Source organism: Rhinopithecus roxellana, chromosome 10 (assembly GCF_007565055.1).
Source record: "Rhinopithecus roxellana isolate Shanxi Qingling chromosome 10, ASM756505v1, whole genome shotgun sequence".
Classification (NCBI taxonomy): domain Eukaryota; kingdom Metazoa; phylum Chordata; class Mammalia; order Primates; family Cercopithecidae; genus Rhinopithecus; species Rhinopithecus roxellana.
In genome coordinates this window covers 114,304,332-114,331,847 of record NC_044558.1, presented here as the reverse complement: position 1 = coordinate 114,331,847, position 27,516 = coordinate 114,304,332, and the positions used below count along the sequence as shown (strand labels likewise).

At 38.7% G+C, this 27,516-nt stretch overlaps 1 protein-coding gene and 1 non-coding gene across 3 annotated transcripts in view; one reads left to right on the top strand and one right to left on the bottom strand.

Annotated features, from left to right (window-relative positions):
* Positions 1-8,920: 8,920 nt before the first annotated feature.
* LOC115900235 lies at positions 8,921-9,089 on the bottom strand. The gene has a single exon (XR_004059899.1). It is a non-coding gene; the product is annotated as a U1 spliceosomal RNA (small nuclear RNA).
* Positions 9,090-10,247: 1,158 nt separating this feature from the next.
* The window catches only part of KITLG (KIT ligand), an 86,361-nt gene continuing 69,092 nt past the window's right edge, over positions 10,248-27,516 (top strand). For both annotated transcript variants that reach the window (XM_010363195.2, XM_010363194.2), the window contains exon 1: positions 10,248-10,459. In XM_010363195.2, the coding sequence (XP_010361497.1) occupies positions 10,445-10,459 (15 nt within the window). In that variant the 5' untranslated portion in view covers positions 10,248-10,444. The remainder of the gene's footprint in view (positions 10,460-27,516) is intronic.

Sequence of the window (27,516 nt, the reverse complement as noted above, 5' to 3'; positions counted from 1 at the left end):
GACAGAGGAAGGGGAACATCATACACCGGGGCCTGTTGTGGGGTGGGGGGAGTGGGGAGGGATAGCATTAGGAGATATACCTAATGTAAATGATGAGTTAATTGGTGCAGCACAGCAACATGGCACATGTATACATATGTAACAAACCTGCACATCGTGCACATGTGCCCGAGAACATAAAATATAATAAAAAATTAAATATAGATATAATATACAACCTAGACATCTCATTCTTATATATTTACCCAAAAGAAATGGATAACTATATGTCCAATGAAAGATCTGTACAAAAAAAAAAGGAGAAAATGTTGAGAAGTTCAATATGGTTATTTGGAAGGAGGTGGATAACAGTTGAACATAGAGAACTATAAATATTGTGGCCAAATTGTAAGGAGCCCTGGATTTTATTCTCTAGGTACGAAGGGTAAAAATACCACGACAGACAGAAAAGTGGCATGACCACATTTTTACATGTGCAGCTGTAACTTTGGCAGCAATGTTGAAATGGACTTTAGTAATAGAAGACCAAGGATAGGAAGACCACTGGTGAATAGTTTAGGTGAGATTCAGGAGGCTCTCAAGTAGGGCAGTGACAAAGGAAATGAATAATATGTTTTGGAGGAAATTATTAAACACTAAAATAGTAAGTTAGAGAACGTCAGTTATTATTTAAATATTAAATATTAATCATGTGCTTTAAAGGAAATAGTGTCATCTGGAAGTATTAACAAATATTTGCCGAGCAAGGGGATTAATGAATAAATAATTGAAGTTCTCTCTGCAAAGCTGAATTTGTACTTTTGAAATATACCAGAAATCCTATCTCTAAGATCCACTGGATTTATTTTCCCTCAAGTTGCTACTAGAATGTGTAAATAAGTTTATCCCTTTAGATGTTCTTGGTAATCTCTTTTTCTCATTGGATCATGATAGCCAATACTGTAATGAGCATTTTAGCTTCAAAATACATTAAAAATTTTCTTTTCTTTTCTAATTTCAAAAGTTTTAGGGGAGTAAGTGTTTTTTGGTTACATGGGTAAGCTCTTTGGTGGTAATTTCTGAGATTTTGGTGCACCTACCCCGGAGCAGTGTACTCTGTACCCAATGTGTAGTCTTTTATTTCTCACCCCCCATCCACTCGTCTCCAAGTCCCTAAAGTTTATTACATCATTCTATGGCTTTGCATTCTTACAGCTTAGACCCCACTTGTAAATGAGAACATACAATACTTGGTTTTGCATTCTTGAGTTACTTCACTTAGAATAATGGTCTCCAACTCTATCCAGATTGCTGCAAATGCCATTATTTCATTTTTTAGGCCTGAGCAGTATTCCATGATGTACATACAACACATTTTCTTTATCTACTCATTGGTTGATGGGCATTTAGGCTGGTTCCATACTTTTGTAATTGCTAATTGTGCTGCTATAAACATGCATATGCAAATGTCCTGTGGGTAGATACCCCGTAGTGAGATTGCTGGATCAGATGGTTATTTTGCTCTTCATTCTTTAAGGAAACTCCATAGTGTTTTCCATAGCAGTTGTACAACTTTACACTTCCACCGGCAGTGTAGTGTTCCCTTTTCATGATACCCACACCAACATCTATTATGTTTTGATTATTTTAGCTATGGCCATTCTTGCAGGAGAAAGGTGGTATCTCGTGGCTTTAATTTCCATTTTCATGTTAATTAGTGATGTTGAGCATTTTTCATATGTTTTTTGGCAAGTTGTATCTCTTCTTTTGAGAATTGTCTTTTTCTTCTTTCCTTTTTCTCCTTTCCCCCTAGGCTCCACATGTAACCTTGAAGCATACTGCAGAAACCTTTTTTTCTCCTTAGTTTTAAAATATAGCCTTGAAGTCTTCTTTGGAACACTATGTCCCTCTCTCACCACACACTTCCTTGATATTATGAACATTTATCTAACTGTGTACTTGTTAAACTTACCCCATGCACACTTACAAGTTGTGCTTTCTTAGAAGTTCCAGAAGCTAATTTTGAGACAGACCAGGCATGAAGACCCAGACACAAAATTCCAGAGATTACCTCAAGGTAGTTAGTCAACAACCTTGTTGAGATGATGCCAGCCCACACTCTAGGCTAACCGTAACTCAAGATAGCCACTGGTACAAGACACACAGACCTTGTACCCAGTGCCAATCAAGCATGCCTCCCATTCAAAGTTCCCTTTTTAAGCCCCTCTCCCCAGCCTGAAGTTTGAAATGGTTTTAAGGCACTAGCCTTGGCCATTTCCTCACTGCAAGCCCTGGAATAAAGTAATTTTCCTTCCACTGCACTTCTTTCTTGTTACAAGCAGTGAGCAGCTGAGCTTGCTTCTTGATTATTTGATACATATGGAGTATAATTGCTTATCCATATCATAATTATCTCCAGGGACACTCATGCTTTTTTTTATTTTTTGTCAAACAAATTCCATTTAATATGTAATCAATGTTTATTGATAAGACTAAACAGAACATTCTGAGTTAATATGAATATTTCTAGAGTTTCACAAGAGAAGTAAAAAAATAAAAATTTCTAAGATGTGTTATTACACAAGCTCAACTTTTTTCAGGAATGTAATTATTTACTGTTGATTTTTAAATTGATCATACAACTAATTTTTAGGCATAGTATTAAGGGGGAAAAAAGACAACCACCAACAATGTAAGTATTTGCTATCTGATATGGTTTGGATGTTTTGTTCCTTGTAAATCTCATGTTGAACTATGATTCCCAGTGTTGGAGGTGGGGTCTGGTGGGAGGTGATTGGATCATCTGATGGATCCCAAATGAATGGTTTAGCACCATCTCCTTGGTGATGAGTGAGTTCTTGCTCAATTAATTCATGCAAGATCTGGTTGTTTAAAAGTCTGGGAGCTCCTTCTACTTGCTTGGTTGGTCTCTCTTGCTATGTGATACATCTGTTTCCCTTAACCTTTCACCGTTATTGCAACCTTCCTGAGTCCTCACCAGAAGCAGATTTCAGTACCACATTTCCTGTACATTCTGCAGAACTCTGAGCCAATTAAACCTCTTTTTATTTATATAAGCTACCCAGTATCAGGTATTCCTTTATAGTAACACAGACTAACACAGAAAATTTGTACTGGGGAGTGGGATTTTGCTATAAAGACACTTGAAAATATGGAAGTAGCTTTGGAACTGGTAACAGGCAGAGGTTGGAAGAATTTGGAGCACTTGGAAGAAGACGGGAAGATAAGGGAAAATATGGAACTTCTTTGAGAATGGTGAAATGGTAGTGACCAAAAACACTGATAGAAATATGAATAATGAAGGCCAGGCTGAGGAGTCTCAGGTGGAAATGAGGAAATTACTGGGAACTGGAGTGAAGGTCACCCATGTTATGCCCTATCAAAGAAATTGGCTGCTTTGTCTTCATGCCCTAGAGATTTGTAGAATTTTGAATCGAAGAGTCATGACTTAGGATATATGATGGAAGAAATTTCCAAGCAGCAAGTGTTCAAGATGTAGCCTGACTGCTTCTAACAATCTATACTCAGATGCAGGAGCAAAGAAAGAACTTAAAGTTGGGACTTATATTTAAAAGGGAAGTACAGCCAAAAAAGTTTGGAAATTTTGCAGCTTGTCCATGTGATAGAACAGGAAAAGTCATTTTCAGGAGATAATACAAGCAGGCTTTGGAGTGGCCATTTGCTAGAGAGATTAGCCTAACTAAAAAGGAACCAAGAGCTAATATCCAAGATAATGAGAAAAAACCTCAAAGTCATTTGAGAAGTATCTGAGGAAGTCCCTCCCATCATAAGCCCAGAAGCCTAAGAAAAACAAATGGATTTGGAGGCCTAGTCATGGGCTTGACTGCCCTGTGCAACCTCAGGTCACTGCTCCCCACATTCTGGTTGCTCTGGTTCTGGACTTGGCTCAAAGGGCCCCAGACACTGCTTTGGAGACCATAAGCCACTATAAGCCTTGGTTGCTTCCACATGGTGTTAAGCCTGCAGGTGCATGGAATGCAAGAGTAAAGGAGGCTTGGCAGCTCCCTCCTAGATTTCAGAGAACATGCAAGAAAGCCTGTGTGACCAGGCAGAAGCCTGCTGCAAGGGTGGAGCCCTCACAGGAAGCCTTTACTAGAGCAGTGTAAAGGAAAAATGTAGGGTTGAAGACCCTAAACAGATCCCCCACTAGGTCACTGCCTAGTGGAGCTGTGGGAAAGAGGCCACCATCCTCCAGATCCAAGAATGGCAGATCTACAAGCAGCTTGCATCCTGAACCTGCAAAGCCTCAGGCACTCAACTCCAACCCACGAGAGCATGCACAGCGGCTGCACCCACAAAGCTACAGGGGCAAAACTATCCAAGACCTTGGGAGTCCTTGCACCGGTGTGCCATGGATGTGGGTCATGGAGTCAAAGAAGATCATTTTGGAGCCTTCAGTTCGAATTACTGCTCGGCTGGGCCTTGCATTGGATCTGAAGCTCCTTTCTTTTGGTCAATTTCTCCCTGTTGGAATGGGAACATATGCCCAATGCCTGTACTATTTATTGTTGCATCTTGGGAGTAAATTACTTATTTTTTATCTTACAGGCTGATAGGTGGAAGGAACTCATCTCTAGATGAGACTTTGGACTTGGGACTTAGAACTTATGAGTTTACACTTTGGGGGACTATTGTGAAAGCATACTTGTGTTTAGAAATTAGAGAAGGACATGAGATTTGGGTGGCTGAAAGCAGAACTGTATGGTTTCTCATAATCTCCCCCCAAATCTCATGTTGAAATGCAATTCCCATTGTTGGAGGTGGGACCTGATAGGAGGTGATTAGATCATGGGGGTGGACCCCTCATGAATAGTTTAGCACCATGTCTTTGGTAATGAGTGAGTTCTTGCTCAGTTAGTTCATGAAAGATCTGGTTGTTTAAGATCTGAGACTTCCTCCCCCACTCACTCTGTTGTGCTGTCTCCTGCCATCTGACACACCTGCTTCCGCTTTACCTGCCTCCAGGATTGTAAGCTTCCTAAAGCCTCACCAGAAGCAAATGTCAGCACCATCCTTCCTGTACATCCTGCAGAACTGTGAACCAAATAAACCTCTTTTCTTTAAAAATTACCCAGTCTTAGGCATCCCTTTATATTAATGGAAATGAACTAATACACTATCCTTGGCAATACTGCTAATCCTTATTTACATAATCAAGAACAACCGTGAACTAGACAAATGAGTTTGATGTTGTTTTCTGAATACTAGAAAAAATATATTATTCAAAGAATACTCTGTGAACTTATTATGTATTTCATCATTTTCAAGGCTGGTAAAATCACACGCCTTCACATAGGCAAAGAGAACTTTACATTCTTATAGTTTGGAAACTCCACAGGAAGTAAATAGTGTTCCCCATTAGCTCTAGCAGAAAAGTCCCACGGTGGATTCTTATTGACCCACCTCATGTGATGTACCCATTCCTCAACCAATCAGGACTGGACAGATCAGGGAACTAAGCCTATCTCCTATAGTGGAGGCAGGTGGGAAAACAGAACCATGTGAATGACAGTCTCTCCTGAAAGATACAGAATAGTCTGAATTCTTTAAGGAAAGTGAGTACTAATAATGGAAGAAGAATGACAGTAAAGTGTGCTAAGCAAACTTTAAAAAAAAAGTCCAAGCCAGGCACGGTGGCTCACGCATGTAATCCCAGCACTTTGGGAGGCCGAGGTGGGTGGATCACCTGAGGTCAGGAGTTCGAGACCAGCCTGACCAACATGGAGAAACCCCATCTCTACTAAAAATACAAAAATTAGTCGGGCATGGTGGGGCATGCCTGTAATCCCAGCTATTCAGGAGGCTGAGGCAGGAGAATCACTTGAACCTGGGAAGTGGAGGTTGCGTGAGCCAAGATCGTGCCATTGCACTCCATACTGGGCAACAAGAGGGAGACTCTGTCCTCCTCCGCTCCCCGCTAAAAAAATTTCTAACCACAGTCCAAATGTCTAGGTTAGATAATGGTTTTCCCACTTATCAAATGAGGGATCTTGAGCAAATCACTGTACTTCCTTGATCCTGTTTCCTTATTTATCAAGTAGAAAAGTTTAAAATTACCTGTCTTATGTGATTTTCATAAGAAGTTATTGACAGAATATAAACTAAGGGCTTAGACCAACTCCTGGCTTATAAGTGGCAACAGCAACCTAATTGACCAATATTTAAGGGATTCACTCTGTTCTTTTCCCTGTGATAGATATTGACAATAAAATAATGAGCAAGGGCAGTCATAATGACTTTAACCAAATAGTCAAACAAATATAAAACTACAGTTGTTTTGTAAAACATAGGTAAGTCATGCTTGACTTTATAAGACGAGAATTGACCAAAGCAAAGAGATCAGGGAAAGCCTCACTGAGGAAGGAAACATAGGTAATACTGAGTTGAGACCTAAATGATAAGTGCGTACTTACTAGGCGCAATGATAGGGTGAAACAAAGTGGTCCAAATGGAGGCAGAAAGAAGGGTATTTGCAAATGGTCTGAGGTGAGAATTACCAGGACAGAAGAGCCTTGGCCCTGGAAAAAGGGGATCACGTAATGAATTGACCTTAGAGAGGGAAGGAGAGGCAAGATCCTGGAGGCCTTGAAGGCTTTGGTAAGGTGCTAACTTCTTTATTCCAAGATTAATGGCAAGCCACCAAAGAGCTTTCAGCTGAGGAAATTTCATAATCAAAGAGAAGGCATTCTTCTCCTTTTCCCCCTCCTCTAGTCACCCAAAGACAGATACAGAGAGCCTGCCTCTGGTCTGGCTTGGTCAGGCAATAAGTTTCAGTTTGTGAGAGCCATTTTTTAAAAGAAAAATATTGACAACAATATGTGTGTCTAAAAGACGATATCCATAAAATAGTGAATGAACAAGAGATATTTCACATGCACAAAGCAAGATAAGACTTATTTGGTAAATTACACCTGCATCTTAACAATAAAAATGATAAAGCTCAGGAAAAAAGCTTTTCAAAATTGGATTAATAAATAATAGCATGACTGACGAAGAGTATTGAAAGTATTCAAGCAAAAATTAGATAATTATGAAATACTTTTCTACTCAGTGTGTTAAATGTTGAACTCCCTGAGCTGTACAATGGTAGACTGCTATTTCCATAAGAAAACATACCCCATGCCTCCTATCTACCGGGAACATAGCCCTGCCTCTTGTTCGGTTTAAAGTAACTCCCTGGTTTTTCTTCTGCCAATCAACTGAATGCTAGCTTGCATCCCCTATCAAAAGCCAGTCTTAAAGAGAGATCTCAGTCATTCTGACCTATTTGCGACTTCCATATAAGCCTACTCAAAATCTGTCATTTGCATATTAGCTCTTTCTAATCCCTTGGATATTTGCTTTGACATGCTCTTGATTTAATTTCAAGTAACATTATTACACAACAAAATTGCAATGCAGCAGTATGAGGGAAACAGAAGATACAGTTATGGATGAGAAAGTCAGTGATATCAATGAAGCTAGAACTAGGGAATAGTGGAGGTGGGAGGAGACAGAGAGAACTGAGAGGGAAAAGAACGGAAAGAGGGAGGAAGAGAGAGGAGAATGAGAATGCATTGCAGGAGATGAACGTAGCATGTATTACTGAGTTGAATGAAAAGAAATTGAACTGAATTTCTGTTAGGAACACTGCCTGGTTTCTTTAAACCTGGTCCAACGAATCAGTCTATTCCTTCTTATTGGTCTCATAAAATCGGTATGGTTAGATCTACGATTCACAGGCTTCAGTAATTCTCATATGATTTTGATTATTTTTGTCATATCTGTCCTCCTTTAGTACTACTTGTTATTTGCTTAATGTTATACATTAAAGTGAGTTTATGTTGACACTAAATATTTTTTTTTCCTTGGGGGGAAAATGGTGGTAAAAGGGTACACAGTTTTAGTTAGACAGGATGAGTAAGTTTTGGAGATTTATTGTACAGCACGATAACCACAGTTAATGTACTGTATACAGTTAACCCTTGAACAACACAGGTTTGAATTGTGTGGATCTACTTATATGCAATTTCTTTTTCAAACTCAGATAGACAATACAGGATTCTAGAGATGTAAAACCCATGTATAAGCAGGGCTGACTTTTGTGTCTGCAGGTTCTGCAGGGCTGACTGTGGGTCTTGAATATATGTAGATTTTGGTATACCTGAAAGGTCCAGGAATCAATCCCCTGAATATACTGAGGTACTTCAAAACTACAAAGAGTAGATGTTAAATATTCTCATCTCCCAAAAGTGATGAGTATGAGAGGTGATGGATATGCTATTTAGCCTGATTTAATAATTTCACAATGTATACATAAGCAGAACATCACATTGTACATGGTAAATAGATACTATTTTTGTCAAATATAACTTAATAAAGCTGCAGAAAAAAATAAAATGCTTCACTTCAAAATAGTCTTAAGGAGGCCAGGCGCGGTGGCTCATGCCTGTAATCGCAGCATTTTGGAAGGCCAAGGCAGGCGGATCACCTGAGGTCAGGAGTTCGAGACCAGCCTGGTCAACATGGTGAAACCCCATCTCTACTAAAAACAATTACAAAAAAATTACCTGGGCATGGTGGTAGGCGCCTGTGATCCCAGCTACTTGGGAGGCTAAGGTGGAGAATCGCTTGAACCCGGGAGGCAAAGGTTGCAGTGAGCCGAGATTGCGTCATTGCACTTCAGCCTGGGAGACAGAGAGACTCCATCTAAAAAATAAAAAATAAAAATAAAAATAAATCTTAAAGAGAAAGAAAACAATCACTTGCAATGCCTTCAGTATCTAAATTAAGCAGCTCATTTTGATATTTGATATTCGATATATTTGTACTAAGAGTACCTAATGTATAAAAATCTTTCTAAGCAACTATTAACTTGGAATCATGATTGATGTGCTGTCTATACATATTTTTTCTAACCTGAGGAAGTGAGAACGCAGTCCCCCACTAAATTATGCAGTCAAGTTTCCCACATTTGGGGAAATCACAGAGGTCAGCACATCCGGAGTGAAATAAATAAGCTTCGCCCTGATTACAGGTTTGGCATATTCGTGTTTAACAAACGCACCTGAACTAATTTAAGCAAATTTGGAATCCTACTCTATTATTAAAATAACTAATTTCTAAACTCATACATCATTCTTTCTTTTAAAGATCGTTGATATAATGTTCAGCTAATATTTTCTTTTAAAAAATTAATGAAATGCTTTGGAATGTTCTCCAGTTACACAAACAAAAACAGACACATTTTGGAAAATCAATAAAATATTTGTTTTAAGTATTTTTTAAGACTGTACAGCTGGAGCTCCAGGTCTAAATTAGAGCTCTGCCATTTACTAGATACGGTTGGTCAAGAAAATTAACCTTGTATTTAATCGTCCATAAAATGGGAATAAAATAATAAGATCTATACGAATAGATTTGATGAAAGAATTTAATGAGATAATCTATGCGAAGTTCTTAGTCTGGCACCTGGTACATGAATAAGTGCATCACATAATGATGTTAGCTATTATTACTGTGGTGGCATTATCTTTCCGTTCAAAAAAGTACAACTTTCAAACCTTTGCTGTGTTGGTGACCTGTAGTTTAATAATCTATCGCTTCTCTTTCAATCTTAATTTTCAAAGAGATAGTAACAAACCATTCCGAATGAAGCATCTCCCCTTGCAAAACTTAACCTTGAGTCGACAATTCTTGTAATTATTAAATATTCATTCACTAAAGTAATTGTTTTTTTTTTTTTTTTTAAATAGAGGTGATAGGACAATGGCCTAACTACAGATCGCAATTAAACTTTATTTCTCTGAGGCAGACAGGGTGAATTCTTTGCTCTGAACCTCCTCGACTTCTCTCCCTCTCCGACTCTATAAAAAAGGGAGCTCCGAGTCCTCTCTGGAGCACGAGGTTATTTCGTCTGTCCCCAGGCGTGCCAGGTGAGCCCCGTCGGATCCGGGAGGGTGAGCTGGGACTCGTCGCGAGCAGTAGCTGCAGGGTACCAGGCTTCGCCCTCTGCGTCCCCGCGCCTTGGCGGCCTCCCGCCGGTGCAGGTCCGGGGCCCACAGGCGAGGGGACTAGGATGGCCTAATCTGCCCAACTTCTGGGCCATTTACCGTGCTCTGGCCGCCTTCCCGATTTTTCCCTCCGCGCCCTTGCCTGCTTCTCGCCTACCCGGGGCTCCGGAAGGGAAGGAGGCGTGTCCGGAGCAGGCGGGAGGGAACTGTATAAAAGCGCCAGCGGCTCAGCAGCCGGGCTTCGCTTGCCGCCTCGCGCCGAGACTAGAAGCGCTGCGGAAAGCACGGACAGTGGAGAGGGCGCTGCGCTCGGGCTACCCAATGCGTGGACTATCTGCCGCCGCTGTTCGTGCAATATGCTGGAGCTCCAGAACAGCTAAACGGAGTCGCCACACCACTGCTTGTGCTGGATCGCAGCGCTGCCTTTCCTTATGAAGAAGACACAAGTGAGTAGGGCGCGCCCGGGAGCTCCCAGGCTCGCGAAGAAAAATCGTGCCCGGTGCCCCGGGGAAGCCGGCGCGCCCTGGGACCTGCAGCTGGGGCGTGCAGGGCTGTACCTGCCGGGTGAGCCAAGAGGGTGAGGGGGAGGCCGGCGTGGTGTACGATCCCCAGCCCGCTGAGCCAGGGAGAAAAGGAGTGGGAGTGCTGAGAGGGAGCCGGTGTCAAGTTTGGAGATTCCGCAGTTAAGTTTTGAGCTGTCAGTCGGAAACCGCAATTCCAGTCTGGTGGAAAGATTGGCTTTTGGGCCCTGGAATTTTAAGTTATCACGGGAAAGCATGTCTTTGCATAGGAGACGGTTTTCCCGTGGATTCTGGGAGATTATGAAACAGCACCCCACGCGCCACCCTCGCTGGCTCTCTCTCTCAGATTTATTTGCGTAGCCCCGAGGTGGGCGCCGGGCACTGGGAGCGGCGCGGACGCGGGTGCAGCCAGGGGAGCGAAGCCAACGCGGAGCTCCTAAGCGGCAGCTCTCGGCAGGGCGGGAACCTGCCCGGCCCGCCCGGGAAACTTGGCTCTCGGCGGTGTCTGCCTAGTTTGCGGCTCTGTATGGGCTCTAAAGAGCTGTGGTACCTCCACAAGGCATGCACCTTTTTCCATTTCAGCCGGGATAAAGGCTTTTTATAAAATAGGCACCTCTAAATGATAGTGATTGAGATAATTCCTAGTGCTGCTAAATTCTGCATTATGCATAAAGCACTGTGGGTAAAGCGCTGCCCAGGGGGACAATTAGATTTTTTTTAGTTTGTTTGTTTTTTGAAGAAAATACCTGGTTCGTCGTTTAGAAAGGGTCGCCACGGTGCCCCTATCCACAGTTCTCTTCACCATTGTTGATTCTTACCTCCTCTGACTTCTCCCCCTTAGAAATTGTTATGTGTTGTCTGCCACGGGTTGGGTAAGGGTTGCCCTTTCACCCCCCAGAGGTTCTGTCGGAGATTGCAGTTCCTGAAATGTGTGGAAGGGGTGGAAGTGGTGGGGAAAAAGGAAATCGGGGTGTTTGTACACATCGTTGGTTTAGAATGAAGGCATCAATGTGCTCAAAATGCTTTATCAAATGACCTGCTTAGCATTATATCTAGGTCTGCAAATGTACACGTTGGGAAGAAAGTTGCAAGACTCTAGCGCCTTGTACCGGTGTGGTAAAAGGCAGGGAAAAGGGACATTGCCTGGCTAAAAGAGGCTTGCGTAGTCTCTAGAGCACTCTCTAAGAGAAAAGAAGCGATGTGCCTCTCCCCTCTCTTGCAAGCTGGTTAGCTTTCAGGCAAGGCATTGAGCACCACACCTGGAATCACCACAGAGTACTGTCGAAATGCAAATGTTACAGATGCTTGCAACAAAAGAAAAGTTTTATTGTAATCTCTTGATTTAGACAAGCTTTCTGCGGAATTATAAGAAGGGTAGAGACCTATTCCTTTTTGTAGTAGCATCTACTCCCATGAATGGTAGTGGTGAGATCTGGGGGAAGAAGCTGCTACCTCCTAGTTCAGGAAAAGAGCCTAAACCTTCCTATTTAAAGAAGAACACAAGAGACAGATAAGGTTAATGTCCAACACTCCAAAGCCAGGGGACGTACCATCAAGACACTCTGAGAGGCAGTAGGATTGAGGATCCTTGCACCCCTGCTTTGCAAAACAAATGTGAGCTCTGTAATCTCCTTTCTCGCTTTGATTAAATGGCTGTGTAAATCGGATTACATGGAATAATTCCATTGAAAACTAGAAAGAGGTCAATCTAGTCTGAAACATTGTGGCTGTGGCATTAAGTGACTCAGTGCTGCCGACCAGAGACATTTGAGAAAGCTAAGTATTTTAGATATGTGACCTGTTCGGTCACACATCACACAAGTTAAAGTGCAGGCCCTTTGGGGGAACTTACTGATGTTAAACGCCTTGCAGGCAAAGGAGGGCAGTGCCCTTGTTGAATGAAGGCATTCATTGCCTAGGATCTAATGACCTTCAAGGTTTTCTTTAAGAATACTTCTAGCAATTCCACAGTCACTGAAAAAGGGGACACTGGAAATAGCCCAAAATCAATAAAATAATCTGCAGACATGGAGGGGGGATTAGATCTTCTTTCATATTGTTAAATTTTCTAATCCAAAGTTAAAAAGACATTTTCTGTACAATGCTGCATGGATGGAAAGTAGCCTACGTAAATTGGAAACTGAGAAGTAGGATCGATTGTTCTGAATCTAACGTTATCCTCACCAGGGAAGAGTATGTATTAATATTTAGTAGTTTATATAAACATGACATCAATACCATGGCTGTATTATAAAACAGCTGGTTCTGTACTCTCCTACTACTCCCCATATAAAAAAAAACTTAATAATAATATTTTAAAATGGGCTTTAATTTGAATCACACAGCTCTGCAGGAATCATGGGGGCTCCAGGTATTCTGGCCTTTCAGTCAAGCTAAATAAGTGTGAAAATTCCATCAACAACCACTTGGGATTTGATGAATGATTCATTCATTTAGCATGTGTGGTACACTTCAGTATTTTGAATATAATGACACAGGCAATAGCCATGAGGAGCAATTGTGACAATACATTTAATCACAGTTCTACGGAAATGAATGTCTTTTGAGTTTTTCAGATTTCTGTTTGATTTTATTTTATTGAGATTGTGTGGTTTTACAGTTTCTAGAGGTAATTGTGGCTTGGGCTTAGAAAAATGTCTCTTTCAATATGTAACTATTTTTTAAACATAATATTCTGATACACCATTTTAGACTACAATCAAGGCACCATATTTTGCAACACTGATTAAGATTTGGTTAAAAGTGCCATCAGCTTAATGTACCTGGTGTTACATTTATCAGTGTTGTGCTTACATTTTAGTTTGGGGATGGTTTGTGAGAAGTGTCATAACTGCTGTCAATTTCAGAAATACTGAGATAAGAAAGATTGATCTTGCAAACAATGTAAAAAGGCCATTTTAGGCATACTAACTCTCAGAGAATAAGCAAATAGAATGCTAGTTTTCACTACTCCAAAGAAAATATCTCTTTTATGTCTGTATGAAGTTTGTCATGTGGGTGACGATGCAAGTTTACTTTGTAGAAGAAAATTAACATATTTATGAAAAGAGCATTTTTTTAGTCTTGTCCTTAAGATCACTCATTTGGAATGTATGCTTTGAATAATTCTAATTTATGTAGCTTTTAATTGATACATTCTGCCAAGACTTCAAAACCTAAGTGCTAAGTTGATTACATTTAACATAAAACAAGGAAAATAACCATATGGAAATCTGAAAGTCTGGGCCAAACCAATTATAATTGCTAAATTTCATTTACATCAAACTGCTGATTTGAAGAGAGCAAATTCTGGGTCTCGGTATTGGAGGTTTCTTACATGGATTGGCAAATCCCACTACATGTGGCCTTCGTTTTCCATGTCTGAGAAACACCTACAATATGGTTGATGGAAGGATTCTAGGCTGTAGCTTCTGAAGACTAAGATTCTAATTCCTGTTTTACTACTCATGAGACAAATGACCTTAGGCAAATGTTTGTTAAACTTTTTGGGATTTTTGTTTTTTGTAATCTGTGTGATGATAATAAAAGTTATAAAGATTTTTCTCGCATGATGGCTTTATGGACTAAATGAAATTTTATATGTGTCTTTATACCAGCATGGTAGCTTTCTATATGTACAGTTTGAATTTACTGTTCCTGAGAAGAGAGTGCCTGCTGGCCTACTTTTACAAGCAAGAGAAAAACTGACTTATTGCAGTTAAATGATGCCTAATGAACCAAGCACAGAGACCGAGTTTTCCTAAATCTACATCTGTCGATTTGGTGACTCCCATGATAGACTAATATCTATATTAATGGGCTAATATCTTAATTATAGACTATAATTAACACACATCAATCCAGGAATATGTGAAGACAAAGGTGATATGTGGGCATAAGAAGTGCTACGTTTTTGAAGGTTTTTCTTTTAAAATGCAAATGAATGAGATAATTAGAATAGAAAATAGAAATGGAAAATGGAAATGTTATCATTATCGCTGACTCAGTTTCATGTTTCCACATTCTTGCTTTCTAAGTTCTCCTATGATTCTAAGGAATTATTTTGGTTTATTTTATTTTATTTTGGACAAAGAGACTTGGTCAGTTTTCCATCCCTAATGTTCTCACACTTGCTTTTCTGAGTGAGACCATGCATTCGTTTCTGTGGGGTGTCTTTGTTGTCTTTACCAGGCAACGTGCAGTGACTTTTTTTTTTTATTATGCTAGTTTGGGACTTTTATTTTTTCTTTTCTGGATTATCTTAATGTTCCCTTTTGTAAATTAGGGCAAGACATTTGGATATAAATCTCTGAGGAGTCATCTTTTATCTTTCTTTCTAGCACATAAATCATGAGCAGCTGCAAGAGACTGTTTTTGGTCTTAGTCACATGTGTAGCCAGAACAATTTACAGAACAATTTACAAAACTAATTGAGGGAACACCAAGATACTTTTATAATATATGCTACTCTCAGGGTTTTTTTTTTATAGGCTCTGTTTCATAGAAACCATTGACTGTAGCCTTTCTGATTTACAGATGCAGCAAGATGTGTTTGCCTTTTCACTTAATTACGAGTATACTAAAACCTATTTACAGGGGCTGGGAGTTTAAGAGAATTGTCATGATCCCATCTCTACCTATTTCTTTCTCTATAGAAAAAAGAGGTGGGGGAGTGATTTTCTCATAATTGAGGCTCGTGGTTCTTTCTTTAAAATAATAATGTGTACCATCTAAAGGAAGACTGTTATTACCAGTCTTTGTCCTTTGGCTACATTTTACTATTTTTCTAGGCTGCCCCTTTAGCTTGGGTATTAGGAGACTGATTTCTTTTACTAACCTGAATACTAAGTAGTAGTAATTTGGGAAATTATTTGAACTCCAGATCTTAGTTTGCTCAACTGTAAAATGAGTAAGTGAGACTAGGTGATTTCTAAGTGCCTTCTGGTTCTAAAATTCTCTATTTCTAAAGTACTGGTAAAATAGAGATTTGAGCCAGATGGCATTTAAGCTTCCTTCAGTTCTCAGATTTATGTAGCCATTGCTTCAGTGTGAATACACATTATAACCATTGTTTTATGATTATGAATAAGCCAATGGGGAGAAATGAAGGAGATTTAAATTTAGACTGTTCTACTTTTATCCATTTCACCTACTAGTTGATATTTCTGTATGGAAAGAATGGTATTTACACTTTCTTGTTTTAGCAAAATCCATAGTTAAAGAGGATCTTTACTTTCTCTCTTCTAAATTTTTAAGTTCTATGAAAAAGAATTCTAAGACAAAGTCAGCTAACCGGAGGAGATAAGCTTACAAAAGGGGAATGCTTCCCTGTATTTGCCTGTTTTTTCTGTCTGTTTAACTTCCAGTACCTATGTGCATGGAGTTGAAATGGAGAAAGAAAACCAAGAAGGGATCTGATGATGTAGTAGAAGGAGCCCTGAGGGGAGAATCAGAGGAACTGATCCTACCCTTTGCTCTGCCTCAAGGTGTGTGACCTCGGGCTGGTCTCCCAGTCTTAGCATCTCTGAATCATGCCCAAGAGTTAATCCTGAGAAGATAGTAAAGATGAGAGGCTGCAACTGGAGACACAGAGGTGGAAAGAGGAGGGAGCCTCAGGGAAAGGCAGTTCCTGCAGATGATACTATGCCAAGTCTCTCCCTGGCTGGCTTTTGTCTGGGTCCAGTACCATCCTTGCCTGCTTACCTGAGCTGGAGCAAACCCAGTAGCCAGTAGCCAGCAACAGCAGCCTTTTTTTTTTTTTTTTTTTTTTTTTTTTTTTTTTTTTTTAGCAGTCAGAAGCTATGGCAGTCTTTTCTTGTTGACATGAGAATATTCCAAGATCAGCTGGACCCTCCTCCAGCTAGGAGAACACACATTTCTCAGAAAACAGGGCCATAACAATGAAGATAATGCTCTTCTCTAATCACTGGTATTACCCACTGAGCTATTCACAAAAACGAAGTTTAGAATTGAGGCAATAGTCTAGAAAATTAACAACAACAACAAAAAGGAGCGATGGCTATCATTAGGATATTTGGATGCAGGAATTCAGCACTTGACTTTGTGCCTGTAGCTGTTGTCCTGGAGCTCTTGAGTGCTGCTGATTGGAACATGGTAAATTGGGAGGGAGCAGGGCAATTAGGTAGCCTTTTCTGTGTTCCAGGTACACAGACAGCAGCTCAAAATTTGTCTATTGCTCACAAAGAATGTTTTTGCTCTTTAGGGTGACCATGTAAAAGGACATGAAAGAACCACCACAAGCTCATCAGTGCTCACTTGATAAAGCAAGCCTTGTTCACCTTTGCAGAAAGGGCATCCCCACTGCATAATTGCATCCCTGTGCAAACCTGGGAGGAAAGAGCACAGCTTAGAGGGGGGTGTTGTGTTTGTCTTGTATGCCCATACTGTGTTGCCTTTTTAGGAGCAAAAGTTCATCTGCTGAACATAAGCCCTGTGAGTGCTTAGAACTTTTCCTTCTTTTTCACCTTGACATAAAATCCCTAAAGCAGAGGACCTTTCCCTTTCAGTGTCTTCCCTCTGCTCCAGGACTGAATCACATCTCATTATTGGCTTGTTTCACCTAAATGTGAGTATTTGAGTGGCCGCAAACCAGGTTGCCTCTGAGGAATACAACTGAATAGTGGTGATCTGTTGCGAAGGAACCTTTTAGGGCCCTACAGTGCTGAGTTTTCTACTGTTTACTTGAAGTTCCTTTCTCAGTGCCCTCCCAAACAACTGCCTTGGGAAAACACACAGATTCCTTGACTTCCAAGAAGATTGTGACAGAGAAAGTGTGTTTTGTTATAAAGGCCTTGTCACCCTCCTGGGATGTGTTATCCATATGGATGTACTGGCTGTTAAAATTTATATTCACTGCAGAACTTGAGATGGAGGAGTGGGGAGAAGGGAGGGTAGAGATGTTTTCATATAAAATTGTTTCTAACATGATCTAGAAAACCCAAGGATTGCAAAACAGACCTTAGCAGTCATACATCATTATTTGTGGTTCGTGTAAACGTACAATTTAATGCTTCTGAAATAGTAAACACATTAGGGATTTCCTTTTTTGATGAACAACCAAAAGCTCTGTGATTGCTTTCGTTTGGATTTCTGGCAACTTTAGAAAACTGCTGTATTCAGTGGGTCCTAGTCAGAAATCTTTGATGTGCTGTGTTAGTCCGAGGACTGACCTTAACACATATGTCATTCTGCTGTTTGAAAGATACATTATCACAGTGCAGGAGAATGGCTGGTGCTTTCTACTTCCAGGTGGTCCAAAGTGGGAACTAAACAAAATGAGGGGATAATAAAGGGATTAGGCAACATTCATGAAAAATGCAGAGAAAGTTATTAGCATAATGTTTTTACTATTTGGATGACATTGATTCTATGTAGAAAAGCACTGAACTACAAAATAGGGCTTACATAATTCTTCCACTATCTTTGTAACAAATTATATATATATATATATGTACGTGTTTGTATTTATTCTTAGCCCCTGCCCAGAAAAGTGTTTTTAAAACTTTAATTCCTGTTTGTAATGTACTGAAGCCACAGTACTCTATGCTTTAATAATACTTAAAAAATAATGTACCTTCTTTTAAATTTGAAACTAGAATGTTTAAGAAAAGAATATATATATAGGCATTAAGCTTGCTTGATTTATTTCATACATAGATACACATTTGACTGTAGAGAATTTTAATTTAAAATTATAAGTAGCTTCTAATAATACTAGCAAATCCTTATATAATGCTCACAGTGTACGGACTTGTTCTAAGTACTTTGCATTTATTTATTTATATTTTTCAGTAATTAGACTTTTAAATCCAAGACTGATTTGACCATTTATTGTTTGCACTTCTGTACAAATGTCACACATAATGATTCAACTTGAAGAGATGAAATTTACCGTACTATGTGTCAAGTGTTTGGCATTTAAATGTGTAGCCATTTTAAATAGCTTCTATCATTGTATTATAAAATCAAACCATCCTGATAATAGATCATGCCAAAATGGCACTTAGTAGAAAACAGCTCCAAGATTAATTAATTCATAGCACTTTTCCGATGAGAGGTAGTTATTATTTTTTAAAACCCCATTTCACAGATAAGGAAACTAAGACAAGGTCTTTCTCCTGCCAGTCCCAGGTGTTTATTGCAAAAGAGACTCAGCTGGCACTAACCACAGCACATTAGTGTAGCTTATTCAATACCTCAAAGATACGCATTCTGTTTACATGAACATTGAATCAAAAACAAATGCAACTCAGATATTCAAAACGGCTGCCAGTAATAGAATTTGGACAACAAAAAATTTCATGATTGCAGTTGCCTCAAAGAGTGGCTCCTGCCAGGTGCTCAGTAAATACTCTTGGAATGTTGTGAAATGAATGGAGACCTAATTCGGGTTGTTAGATACTGATACATGTTTTATAAGCCTTTTTTTTTTTAATGGCAAAATTTTAACAAGTGTGCTAGGTCTATTATACACACAAGTGTGTTTGGTGCATGGCTGGCAAAGCTACTTTGTTTGCTGTTTTACAGCATTAATTTTCAGTGAATGTGTAACATCATTTACCTAGTGAAACTGGAGACGATGTGAGAGAATAGCAAAGGTTTGAATGGGTATAGATCAAATGTAGTATTGGTTCTGCCACTTACCAACCCCAGTAAGTTTTTCTCTTTGAACTTCACTTTCTCAGTATTTAAAATGGGCACAGAAGTAACCACCTAGGAGTAGTATTGATGTGATAATTAAAAGAGATGGACTGTCTAACATCACAGCAACTGGCACTTACTTAATAGGTCATCATTTCCTTCTCTAAAAGAATAGTAAATCACACAGAGCATTATACAAATCTGTATGCTGTAAGAAATAACTTCGGTGTTAGTAATTCCTGGCTTTGGCTATAGGACTTTCATAAATAAAAAAAAATTAAAACCAATCCTTAGAAACTAATAGCTTAACTCTCTTTTTTATACATTATCTATCTTATTTAACACTCATAAACACCCTTAGCAAATTTTTAAAAGTTTTCCCAATTTTATCTCCTTTACTTTTCTTCCCTTTCTGTTCAAAGGAAATAGCTATACAAAGTAGACCAAAGACAAGCTGTTTTAGAAGTAAAAGAAGAGCTTACCAAATAAGGAAATATTAAGACAAATTAATAAGTTAATAACTGTGAATTACTCCCCATGGGTGAAGCACTATGCCACAAACTGCACAAGTGTATCTCATTTGATTGTAGCAAAATGTTGTAAAGTACATATTATTATTTAGCATCATATTTTTAACAAAGAAAAAAAAAAAAAACCTGGAGTTCAGAGAGATTACGAAAACTTGCCCAAAATGAGAATTTAAAAAGTGCAAGTAAGTGGAAGAGCTTGGATTTGAAGCCAAGCCTATTTAAATCTAAAGGCCAGATTCCTTCTAATCACTGCAATATAATGCACCAATATAGACACTCATGCATACACATACAAACTGTAAGGCTTGAACTTCTTTGTTTTTTTTGTTTTTTCGAATTTATGTGTGGAAATGAAGATGCATTTTAACCTTACACCAGAAAGACTGAGAGCAGGCAAAGCCGAGTCCTCTGGTTGAATGATGTGTTGCTTCTGACCCCACACTCCTCAGTACTTACCAGAAGTGTAAATGGTTGTATATGAGCAACACTCCCACAAGTTAGGGAGCTTGGGTTTCCTCATCAGGCTCTCCCACCTGTCTCTCCAGCAGTCAAAGGAAACCCCTTGCCTGACTCATCTGACTGTTGTGAGGGAAGCTCATTGTAAACTCTAAAGATGTCCTCTTACTTTATGGAATTAGGAATTACTTCATTGCCAGAAAGCTTTCTGTCTTTCAAATAAAGTGGTACTTTGTTGGCAGAGGGCAGATTTTAAAATATTTTAAAGTTGTGTTTCAAAATAACTTCTTGGAATGGAAAGCTACTTCAGAAATTACTTTTATCAATTTGCTCTGACCCTCTACATGCTGTTTTGGAAGATGGTTTTAAATGTCTGCGATCATATTAGAAAACTATTTGATAATAATGTTGCTTATGTCTGGGTTTTAAAGCTACCAGCCTTTTATATTGTGGCCTTTGTTTTGTTCATTTCTTATCAATCCAACTGCATTAATAGTAAAAAAGAAAATATTTTCTGCATTAATATCGCAGGTTTGGGTGATTGTCAGCATATCCTTATCAGCAGCATCACCTTGTAACTTACTCCATAGCAGTTTAGTACAAATGAAAGTGTTGGCTAAAAAGTCCTGGCATCATCTCAACGCAGGTGAAGGAGACAACAGAACAGAGATGTACTTAACCAAACTCTGCAGTCAGATGGTCTGCTTTGGTTGCCTAAGAACGAAAACCTCTTAGCCTCAATTTCCCCATCTGCCAAACAGAATGAGCAATGGTACATTTCTCATAGGTGGTTATAAGGATAAAATGAAATAATCCACAAAAAAGCACTTAGTCCAGTGCTGGACACCAAGAAAATATTAAATAAACATTTACTCTTGCTATTACCATTAAACAAATGGTAATGTGATGCTTATCAACAGTGATGACTCCTTTCTTCAAGAAAGTGACTTTAACTGCAAAATCTCCACTACCAGAGTGAAAGGGAAAGTTGAAGCAATTTATCCAAGTAACTCCAGCCTCAATTCACTTTTGTCCTGAATAACGTAGCTGTTTTTATTCTTTTTTAAAAACAAAAACTGAAAAAGAAAAAATGCGTATACTTAGAATCACAAAAGAGTTTACCTAGACCAAAGTTACTTCTTTCTATCATGTGCCCAAGATCACAGCACCAATATGTGGTGGCTGGCTTATGAACCAGATTTAGATTCAGAGCTCGCATTCCCAAGCTCTTTGTTTTACCTGGAATTAGGGGAACAGAACATGAGTCATTCCTATTTTGAATAAGTGAGTGATTTCCTACTTTTCCCTATATGAGTGAAGTCATTTTCAGCATCCATAAAAATGTAGCCACTTGTCAAAAGACAATGGAAATAACATGGCTTTTGTGTCAAAAGCACATAGATTTTACCTCTGGCTTTTGACTCTAGCTTGACATAGGATCTTAGGTTATTTATTTATCTTTCCTTACCCTTCTCTTAACCTTCTGTAAAATGGAAGAATAGTACTTTGCAGCTTCCTTCTGTTGCTTCCTCTTTTTTTTCTCCCTTCTTTCTTTGTTCTTTCCCTTACTTTTTAAAAAAAACCTAGAAATAATGTTATATACCTAATTTGTAATCACAAATCACAATCAATTCAATAATTGTACTATTAAAAAACAATGTTTTTCAGAATTAACACGTTTTCCTGCTCTACTTTTAAGCAGTAAATTATATTTCTCAAAGTGTTTGGCTCATTGGCCTTGTGTAGACTGGAAGAAGCATGGGGTTTGGAGTTAGACAGAATGAGGTTTAAATCTTAGCTCTACTATTATGATTACAGCATGATATTTATTTCCTTCCCCTAGTCCCCAATATCCTCATTGGTGTAATGCAGTCGTAGGGGTAATAGTACTTAGTTGGAAGAACACCATTAAATTAGATTATAGTCTAGGCATGGTAGCATATGCCTGCAATCCAAACACTTTGGAAGATGGAGGCAGGAGGATTGCTTGAGCCCAGGAGTTCAAGAACAGCCTGGGCAACATAGTGAGACCTTGTCTTAAAAAAATAAATTATAAATAAAAAAATAAAAATAAATAAATAAATGAGATAATATGTGGAAATTGTCTGACCCAGAAGTGATACTCAATGAATTCTATCTGTAAGCTTTAGGGAACGGATTATGCCAGCAGACACATCAGTAGGTATTAGACTGTCTGCTGTGTGTCTGTAAGGATGTTGACACATGTTGGTGACCTCACAACTTGTGAAAGTCAAGAGAGTAATTAATTGAGCAGTGTTGTACATACTGTACTGTCCATTGAGAGGCCTAGTGTTGTTGTATTGTTCTCAGCCTTGAGCAATAAAAAATTTAAAGTTTCCAAATACACGAAAACTTAGTTTATTAACGGCTTCTAAAATGAGCCTCAAATTACTTTTTGTATAGTGCGATCATGAATAGCTTTGGAGACTCATAAATCTGGCATCATCTCTTCAAACTGTATGACTTTGAGTCACTTGAGTCTTCTGATAACATTCTGATTTTCTCACTTGTAAAATGAGGTTTATAATAATGTCTAACTCCTAAGGTGGCTGTGAGGATTAAATGAGCTAATGTGTAAGAAGGGCACCAGGACAGGTACCAGAAAACCTCGGTAAATGTTAGCTCCTTTCAAATAAAATGCAGTTTTGCATTCGAAGGTTGTTTGTTTGTTGTTTTTATTTTATTTTACTTTTTTTTGCATGTGTTGAATTTAATAACTGTATAGAATCAACAGTTTGGAAATGTTTCCTTTATGAATTCAGGTTTTATTTTCTTGCAGTGGTTCTGTTTAGTTTAAGGGCTTGGTTGTCCAGATTCATCTTTGAGTCAGTTTTGTATCAATCAAGACAGACGCAAGTTACTTTTATCAGTCCATTACTTCAGGTAAACAAGCATTCCATTCTTTGACAGAACATTAAACTGTTATGTTCTTTTTGATGGAGTGCTGATTTGTTCAAAACACTTGTGAAAGAGAGAAAACAGCTCCTGTTTTCTAACTTTTTTGTAATCCAAAGTTTGTTTCCAAAGGTTTTCTGGAAGTTTATTGATTGAATCTTTGATTATGGATACCACAGTGATTAATTTACCAAGCCAGAAATGTGGGAAGTAATTTTGGGTTCAGTTCAGAGTGGGATCTAACATAATAGTTTGAACCAAGACTAAAATGCAAAAATCTCTTTTAGATATTGAAAAAGAAAAAAAGTATATATATATGTATGTATGTATGTATATATATATATATATATTAAAGTCCCTGCTTTTAAGGCCCAAAGGAGAATGTAGTGGAAACATTGATAAGTGTTATTTTTGTGAATTGCTTAGAAACAGAATTAGATTTAAAAAGGAATTCCTTTTGCACTTTTCCCTGATGATTTGTATCCTACCATTTGAGGGATAATACAGGAAAGTCAGAAGAAGAACTTGCTGACAGCACAGGAGATCCATATCCTAAATTCATGTATGTGGTATTGTATTTCTATGAGGCTTTCAGGATGTCCATTTTGTTAGCCATCAAAATGTGGGGGTAGATCCTATAATTTTAAAGGTTCTCTCTAATGCACACAATCTAGAGTTATTAACAGAAGTCTGACTGTGTCATTACCCTGGCTAAAATCCTCTACCGACTTTACATTACCCTCAGGATAAAGTCCAAACCTTCAGCACGCTATACAAGGTCCTCTGTGGTTTGGCTGTTGCTTATCTCCACCACTCCCTGAGTGGTAAGTTTCATTCCAGCGTCACCTAACTATGTACAATGACATACCTGTATTACTGCACTTGGTCTCCAAGGCCCTGAGGGCCTCTCATTTGGGTAGCTTTGATGGTCTCTCCTACAGGAAGTCCTCCCTGACTTTTGTTTGCTTTTCTTCCCCAGCCCCACTCCCTACTATGTTGTTCTTACCCTGAGCTCCTATAGCATTAAAAAATATATATATATCGTATCACTTATCGCATTATATTAAAGTTATTTTTTTTACTTATCTTGCTAAGTTGTCTAACACTGGTATCCCTAGCTAGTGGCACAGTGCCAAAATACTGATAAAGGTTTTCTGAACTAAACTATGAATTTAGTGCCAGATGTCTCTTTAAGGGACAGCATCCACTTATCAGCATTCTAAGAATGGATCCAGACATTTGACAATTTTGTGCCCACTGACCTCAGCTGACACATGAAACTGTGCATGTAACACACATACATTGTTCAAACATAATTTTCCTCAGAAAGAGAAATGATAAATGAGCCACTTGGGGTGGTAGAAGAGAATGGAGACGGTAAGTTAAAAATAAATAAATAAGTAAATAAATAAATAAATAAATAAATAAATAAATAAATAAAGGAGAAGGTGAGGCAAATGCTTGCCATTCTTAAGGAAATAACACAATAGGCTGAATGACAAGGACCAGTTAAAACTCGCTAATGCCAGATATATGAAGACTTAAGAACCAAAAGGATTTTAGGGCAGAATATTGTTGATGATGATAAGGATGAAAAATACTGCTTTCCAATGTTTATTCCCTGTGCCAGATCCTGAGCTAAATCTGTTACATACTTTATGTCTCCTGATTCTCCCCACCTGTGAGGGTGGTGGTAGTGTGATTATTCCATTTAATAGAAGAGGAGGAATGTGAGCTCACAGAGGTTCAGCAAATTGCTCAGCATCTTACAACTCTCAGTCATCAAACCTCATCTGTTTGTTCCTAATTTCTTGCTTAGTATTAGTACTGTTGTCATTTTCTTTTCTTACCTAGAGTTTTTTTTTTTTTTTTTTTTTTTTTTTTTTTTTTTTAGATGGAGTCTCGCTCTGTCACCAGGCTGGATGGAGTGCAGTGGTGCGATCAGCTCACTACAACCTCTGCCTCCCAGGTTTAAGCGATTCTGCTGCCTCAGCCTCCTGAGTAGCTGGGATTACAGGCACGTGCCACCACACCCGGCTAATTTTTGTATTTTTAGTAGGGATGAGGTTTCATCATGTTGGCCAGGATGGTCTCGATCTTTTGATCTCGTGATCCGCCTGCCTCAACCTCCCAGAGCGCTGGGATTACAGGCCTGAGCCAGCGTGCCCGGCCAAGATTTTTTTTTGATACATAATAATTCATGAGACTATTACAAATATAGTAAATGGATTCTTCCTTCCCAGCTCACCCACACTCAAGATGCTTCCTTTAAAATTCTGTTAACAATTTGTGCTGGTTAATAGGTAGTCAGTGCAATACACAAGTAAAGGATGTTGTGTAGTTTTGGATACTGAGGTGTACAGTCTGTCTAAAAGGGATTCAAAGACAAAAATATGACAATATGAGAGGATTCAGATGATTCTATTAGAAGGATATTTATGTATTTAAGACAAATATGGTTAAGGAGTTTAGCAAAAATAATGTTTCAATACATAAGATCGGAGATTAAGTGTGGAGGAAGAAAGTTGGAGAAGGATTAACAAGAAGTGATGTTTTCAAATTTCCAGTGTGGTTAGAAGCCATTATCTTAGTGACTCAAGGCAGTAATACTACTGCTTTACAATATAGTGCTCTAAAATAATGTTACAGAGATTGCGTGTACTTTAAAAAACATATATCATTTTGGGGATACTCTTTGATGCCAAGTTTTAAAAATTCTACAGTGTGTAAAATGATGCAACCTTGGAGCATGATTTTTTTTTTTTTTTTTAAATCAGATAAGCTTGGTTTTGGGTGGAGATCTGCAAAGTTAACATTTCTTAAACCAATAAAATGTTTCCAGTTTTATATAATTATATCACAAAGAACAAAGTCTAAATTCTGCCTTAATTTGCAAAGAAAAGCTACAAAAAGGACCATAAAGAAGAGGAGATGACATACAAATAGTGAGCAATGAAGTAGATGTACAAAATGGTTTGTGCAGATTTGGCACTTAAAACATACAGCAGCTGAAGTACATCTTAAATTTCATTTAGCGAATATACTGCTCACGAGGCCCTCTCTTTATTTCCTGAGGAAGTAGATCCCTATTTTCTCGCATATGGTGAGAAAATCTCTTTGCTATCCAAACAGTTTCCCTGTTTACATTAGTTCTTCCATCCCCTTCTGATTCCTCAGCAAAGCAGCTGCTTTGAAAAGAAGCTCAAAGGATTATCTTGAAATGGTTACCTACTCTCCCTCTTTCCTGCCCCAAGAAGAAAGTTTCTTTCTGTATTTTCCCAGCATTATTTAGAGTCAAGATTTGAGGTCTTAAGGTACATTTTCTACCTTCTTCTTTTGTTTTAAACTTGAAAGCAAAATAATCTCCCCAAGTCTACCGTGAGGATGAATTTCAGAATGCACAATAACTTACATTTACCGAGAAAATTGTTAGCTCAGAATCTTTTAAAATAGAGATAACAAGTGTGATGTGTGATGCCAGTACTTCTATCCTGATACATTGTAAAAAATCATCTCCTTCTTTGCTTCTGTCCTACATCCTTTTTTCTTTTCTTTTCTTTTTTTTTTTTGAAATGGAGTTTTGCTCTTGTTGCCCCAGCTGGATTGCAATGGGGCTATCTTGGCTCACTGTAACCTCTGCCTCCCTGGTTCAAGCAATTCTCCTGCCTCAGCCTCCCTAGTAGCTGGGATTACAGGTGCCCACCACCATGCCCAGCTAATTTTTTGTATTTTTAGTAGAGATGGGGTTTCACCATGTTGGCCAAGCTGGTCTGGAACTCTTGACTTTAGGTGATCTGCCCACCTTGTTCTCCCAAAGTGCTGGGATTCCAGGCGTGAGCCACCGCGTCCGGTCACATCTTCCTTTATATCTTCCTTTCTTAATGAATTTAGAGTCTCCTCCTACATCATAATGGTATTAGAGAGAATGCTAAGTATAATTCCGTGAATCTCATGATAAACAATTGGAATAAAAGAGCTTGCCACTTAGTCATGATTATTAGCATGAAAATGTGATGATGCAGCCTATTTTAGGAAAGGGATGAAGTTTCATTGAATTAGCTCATGAGTAGTCTGGCATGCGACTTTCTGTTTCTTGCAAACAAGTTGCATGATAGGGGAACATCAACACTATGCCACTGTGACCCTGAAGAAAAGGTAGCTGGTTTTGTTTTGGTCAAAGTAGGAATGGGTCTGGAAATGGATTCGGTTTTATGAGCATTGTTTTGCCTGCTTTAGAAAAGATGACAGATAAGAGTCAACCAATGCTTTGGGAACAGATAAGATTAGCATTTAAAAGCTTAACCTATGTCATCACTTCTGGGTATGTCTGCCCCAAGTGAAATCTTATTCTTTGCATGCATTTTGAATGCAGAATCACCATGAATAATTTTTATGAATGGCTACTTTAGAAATGTTGAT